Source organism: Leucoraja erinacea, unplaced genomic scaffold, assembly GCF_028641065.1.
Source record: "Leucoraja erinacea ecotype New England unplaced genomic scaffold, Leri_hhj_1 Leri_671S, whole genome shotgun sequence".
Taxonomy (NCBI): Eukaryota; Metazoa; Chordata; class Chondrichthyes; order Rajiformes; family Rajidae; genus Leucoraja; species Leucoraja erinaceus.
Genome location: NW_026576588.1, coordinates 60772 through 66771, shown reverse-complemented (window position 1 = coordinate 66771; position 6000 = coordinate 60772). Strand labels below are relative to the sequence as shown.

General features: G+C 44.3%; 1 protein-coding gene across 2 annotated transcripts in view; it reads right to left on the bottom strand.

The window, feature by feature from the left end:
- Positions 1-3968: 3968 nt before the first annotated feature.
- LOC129694444 (m-AAA protease-interacting protein 1, mitochondrial-like) overlaps positions 3969-6000 on the bottom strand; it is a 29619-nt gene continuing 27587 nt past the window's right edge. For both annotated transcript variants that reach the window (XM_055631162.1, XM_055631161.1), the window contains one exon: positions 3969-4879. In XM_055631162.1, coding sequence (XP_055487137.1) covers positions 4873-4879 — 7 coding nt within the window. In that variant the 3' untranslated portion in view covers positions 3969-4872. The remainder of the gene's footprint in view (positions 4880-6000) is intronic.

Here is a 6000-nt window from a genome sequence, read left to right as displayed (position 1 = left end):
TGTGGCTAAAGGGATCAGGGGGTATGGAGAGAAGGCAGGTACAGGATACTGAGTTGGATGATCATCCTTGATCATATTGAATGGTGGTGCAGGCTCGAAGGGCCGAATGGCCTACTACTGCACTTAATTTCTATGTTTCCCTCTCCTCACCCCTCTCCCTCTCCTCACCCCTCTCCCTCTCCTCGCCCCTTTCCCTTGCTTCCCTCTCTACCCCACCCCCTTCCCTCTCTCCACCCGCCCCCTTCCCCCTACCCCTCTCCTCCTCCCTCTCACTCCCCACTCTTTCCCGTCTCTCCCTCCACCCCTCTCCCCCTCCTCCCCTCCCTCCCCCATCCCCCCCCCCCACATCTCTCTCCCCATCCCCCTCTCTCACCCCCTACCCCGCTCTCCTTTCCCTCCCAAATCTGTCATGTTTCCTCCTCCTCCTCCTCTCCCCTCCCTCCCCTCTTCTCACCCACCCCCCCCCCCCCTCCCCCCCCCACCTGTGAGTTTGGGGGGTGGTTAATTTGAGTGTGATGCCGCAGCCCCTACTCCCCCCCCCCCCCCCCCCCCCGCAACGCTGTTGGGGAAACAGACCCAACGGTCTGCACTTTGGTCTAGTAACTATTAAATTCACCAAACAAACTTCACCATTATACTTTACAAATTCAAAGGTATCAATTCACAGTATCAATTCACACACTTAAGTACACGATTCAGGCTTCATCACTTTCTAGCCTGGTGTCACTGTATTGTAAAAACAAAATAAGATAGCTTTTCAAAGGAAGTTTATTCATTATAACACCATTTCATCATCAGTAATTTTTGTTTTACAAAAAATTAACATTCACCATTTCAAAATTTTGGAAAATACGACCAAGAAAATTACAGAAGAAAAATCAGTTTTGTGCTCGTTTAATGGGTTTGATATTCTGCTATGTTTCAGTTTATATAAAACAGACAGTTCATACCATCATAAGTCCTTCCATGCCATTAACTGTAAAATACAATTAAGTGAAGTGTAGCATCAGCAGGACATGAGAATCAATTGCAACAAAAATACCAGAAAACAAGTCTTTCCTTTCCTAAAAGTCAACTTATTTTAGTTGGAAAACCAAGTTTAACTCCAGCCAAACTACTAGTTATGGGCAATTGAACCCTTCGGTTTTAGAACAGAGTTCCTCCAATTTTGTAATCCTTTCTGAGAGAACATCCTAATCTTCTCCCTCTTCTGCCACATTTCTTTCACCCACCAGGACTCTCTTTAACACTAATTATCTTTAAAAAAAAAACCCATGTTATTTAATCAACAACAAAATATGTCCACCTATGGAATCTGGAGGAATTGGGTACCAAAGGGAATGCATCACTGGTGGAGACAGTTAGTTGAAAGATAACAAATGGTCTCATTCAAACTACTTTTAATTACTTTTTCACATTTTTGGGGGAAATTATATAATAGTTATCTTCAACCGTGTACAAAACTAAACCTCAGAATGCAATCCATAGTGTTTACTAGTAGTATTTCACTGTAATCAGTGATGCATTAGTACTACTTCGGTGGTGGGAAAGATGCTGGAGTCAATTATTAAAGAGGTAATTTGGATTTAAAAGGGCATTTGGATAGCAGTAAAAGGACTAGTCCAAGTCAACATGGATTTATGAAAGGGAAATCATGCTTGACTAATCTTCTGGAATTTTTTGAGGATGTGACAAGTAAAATGGATGAAGGGGTGCCAGGGGATGTAGTGTATCTAGACTTTCAGAAAGCCTTTGATAAGGTCCCACACGGGAGACTGGTGACTAAAATTAGAGCACATGGCATTGGGGGTAGGGTGTTGACATGGATAGAAAATTGGTTGGCAGACAGGAAGCAAAGAGTAGGAGTGAACGGGTCTTCTGATGGCGGATGTGCAGGAGTGGGCGCCGTCTGTGTATGGCAGCCTGCCTGCAGTCCGTCTCAACACCTTTTTTTAATTTAATTTAATTTTGTCCTGTTAAAAATGTTAGTGGAGGTCTTCTATGTGGGGGTTGGGGGTGGGGAAGGGGGAAACTTTATCTCTTAGTCCCCTACCTGGTCGGAGAGGCAGCATCCCTCCAAGCTGCTTCTTCGCCCCGTCCTCGCGGCCTACCATCGAAAATGGAGCGGCGTTTCCTGTCGGGACCGGCTGGGACTACAGCTTCCGCGGCGGTGGTGCAGCGCTGGGATACCAACACGGAGCGGGCGATGCCTACCGGGTCGCCGTGCGGTAAGCTCCGGAGCGCTTTGGCCGCCGACTCCCAACATCGCGGAGCTGGGGCTGCGGGCTTCCGGCCGCAGGCGGTGCTGGATTTGGAGCACCGCAGAGCCAGGGATCGAGTTCACCGGGGTCGGAGCTCCAACCGGCGCGTCCTGAGGACTACGAGTGCCGCGGCCTCCGGGGAGGAGGCAGCCGCTCCAGACTTTTCCAAGCCGCTGAGGAATGTTTCACCCGACTCCGAAGTTCCATCTTCACGGCAAGAGGGCCCTGTAAATCATCGGACTGGCTGCAAGGCCACAAATGGGCCCCGACCTCGGGTGTTTCACAGAGGAAGAGGACTTAACTTTCTGGTGCCTTTCCCCACAGTAGAAATCTTTGATTCTACTGTGGGGGGACGTTTGTGTTGAACTCTATAATGTGTCCATTTTATTCTTTTTTTTTAACCCTTTCCTATGGTTTGTATGGAAACTTATGAATTAATTTATGTAAAGCACTTTGGTGTCAATGCGAGTTGACTTAAAACGTGCTATATAAATAAAACTTACTTACTTACTTACTTTTCAGAATGGCAGGCAGTGGCGAGTGCAGTGCCGCAAGGCTTGGTGTTGGGGCCGCAACTGTTTACTTTATATATTAATGTTTTGGAAGAGGGAATTAGAAGCAACACTAGCAAGTTTGCGGATGACACAAAGGTGGGTGGCAGTGTGAACTGTGAAGAGGATGTTAGGAGGTTGCAGGGTGACCTGGACAGTATGAGTGAGTGGGCAGATGCAGTATAATATAGATAAATATGAGGTTATCCATTTTGGCGGCAAAAACAAGGGGGCAGCTTATTATCTCAATGGGGTTAGGTTAGACAAGGGGGAGGTGCAGCGAGACCTGGGCGTCCTTGTACACCAGTCACTGAAAGTCGGCGTGCCGGTACAGCAGGCAGTGAAGAAAGCTAATGGAATGTTGGCCTTCATAGCAGGAGGACTTCAGTATATGAGTAAAGAGGTTCTTCTGCAGTTGTATAAGGCTCTGGTGAGACCACATCTGGAGTATTGTGTCCAGTTTTGGTCTCCTAATTTGAGGAAGGACATCCTTGTGATTGAGGCAGTGCAGCGTAGGTTCACGAGATTGAACCCTGGGACGGCGGGACTTTAATTTGAGGAAAGATTGAAAAGACTAGGCTTGTATTCACTGGAGTTTAGAAGGATGAGAGGGAATCTTATATAAACTTATAAAAGGACTGAACAAGCTAGATGCAGGAAAAATGTTCCCAATGTTGGGCAAGTCCAGAACCAGGGGCCACAGTCTTAGAATAAAGTGGAAGCTATTTAAGACTGAGGTGAGAGAAACGTTTTCACCCAGATAGTTGTGAAGTTGTGGAATTCCCTGCCACAGAGGGCAGTGGAGGCCAATTCACTGGATGGATTTAAGAGAGTTAGATAGAGCTCTAGGGGCTAGTGAATATGGGGAGAAGGCAGGCACGGGTTATTGATTGGGGACGATCAGCCATGATCACAATGAATGGCGGTGCTGGCTCGAAGGGCCGAATTACTATCATCTCTCACTATAATAATCCCATTAGAAGAAATGCAAAACAGTGAGTAATAAAAAAGGGATCAAATCGCACCACCAGCAACTATATTAATTATAAAAAAGGGCATGGTGTGAGGATGAAAATATTTCACACTATTTTCAAATTGCTAGTTTATTGTTCCTGTTCAGTCAGCAAAATAAAATAATTGACCCAAATGAGCTCCATATTTTGGAGTACCAGTTTGGCACACTTTTAATTCAAGTTTAGTTTATACAACAGAGCAGTGCATAGAAATTCAATGCATATTTTCTTCCTTAAAAGAGAACAGAAAAATGTGAGCCTGGAGATGTTAATTCTTCCCAACTTTTGCAGAAAAGTAATTCAGCTCCTGTTAATGTTTAGTGCTGCCACACTCACCAGGAATTGAACATTCGAGCCAATAAATATGAATTGGTGGCCATGTAGTTATTACAAGTTGACTGATTTCACAAGGAAGTAAATGGGCTGCCAATTATGGTAAATGACATATTTAGGAAGCATTTTTCATGGAGAATGATCAACACCTAGATTGCGATGCCAAGGGCATGATGCTGAACTCATTTAAGAATCAATTAAATGATTCTGGAAGAACGCAATTAAAAAATTAGTCAGATCAGCCTACTTCTTCTGACTGTAGAATATCAATGCCAAACGTAATACTAATTCAAAACATTTCAGCATGTCTATATCCTGCACACTACGTGCCAACATTTATCAGGAAATATATCGATTTAAATGCACTTTAGCGGGTTTGCACTGCATATCACAAACAAGTCCTTGTGTTACATTTAAACTAGTACCCGTGGACAGCCTGGCACAATTGTAACCGCCAGAACATCTGACATTAATTAAAAGTATCAAGAAAACACGTTCTTCAATTATGCAGCTGGTAAGTACACAGAATACTGTGAAAACAGCAGTGCACTCCAGCAACCTCCAGATAGTGTGAATGCTGCCGATTCAGCTGCTGACACTTGCCTGCTATAACTGATTTTTCATTTGCTAGAAAAACCACATGGCTTCCATCAGATTACCATCCAGTGGTTCCTGTTGAAAACCTGCATCGGTCGAAATAGGATCTTACACAAGTTATTGCCTGTGGAATCAAAACGTGCAGAGGTTAGACTTTCAAAGCATGTAATGACAAGAATATTTGTTTAGACAGTGCCCTCCATAATGTTTGGGACGAAGACCCATCATTTATTTATTTGCCTCTGTACTCCACAATTTGAGATTTGTAATAAAATAAATCACATGTGGTTAAAGTGCACATTGTCAGATTTTAATAAATGCCATTTTTATACATTTTGGTTTCACCATGTAGAAATTACAGCAGTATTTATACTTAGTCCCCCCATTTCAGGGCACCATAATGTTTGGGATACAGCAATGTCATGTAAATGAAAGTAGTCATATTTAGCATTTTGTTACATATCCTTTGCATGCAATGACTGCTTGAAGTCTGCGATTCATGGACATTACCAGTTGCTGGGTGTCTTCACTGGTGATGATCTGCCAGGTCTGTATTGCAGCCATCCTTAGCTGATGCTTGTTTTGGGGGCTAGTCCCCTTCAGTTTTCTCTTCGGCATATAAAAGGCATGCTCAACTGGGTTCAGATCGGGTGATTGACTTGGCCACTCAAGAATTGACCATTTTTTAGCTTTGAAAAACTCCTTTGTTGCTTTAGCAGTATGTTTGGGATCATTGTCTTGGTGTAGAATGAACCATCGGCCAATGAGTTTTGAGCCATTTGTTTGAACTTGAGCAGATAGGATGTGTCTATGCACTTCAGAATTCATTATGCTGCATCCATCAGCAGTTGTATCATCAATGAAGATAAGTGAGCCAGTACCTTCAGCATCCATTCATGCCCGGGCCATAACACCCCCACCACCGTGTTTCACAGATGAGGCGGTATGCTTTGGATCTTGGTCAGTTCCTTCTCTCCTCCATACTTTAGTCTTGCCATCACTCTGATATAAGTTAATCTTCATCTCATCTGTCCACAAGACCTTTTCCAAGAACACATGGTATTGGGGGTAGGGTGTTGACGTGGATAGAAAATTGATTGGCAGACAGGAAGCAAAGAGTAGGAGTGAACGGGTCCTTTTCAGAATGGCAGGCAGTAGCGAGTGGAGTGCCGCAAGGCTCGGTGTTGGGGCCGCAACTGTTTACCATATACAACAATGATTTGGAAGAGGGAATTAGGAGCAACA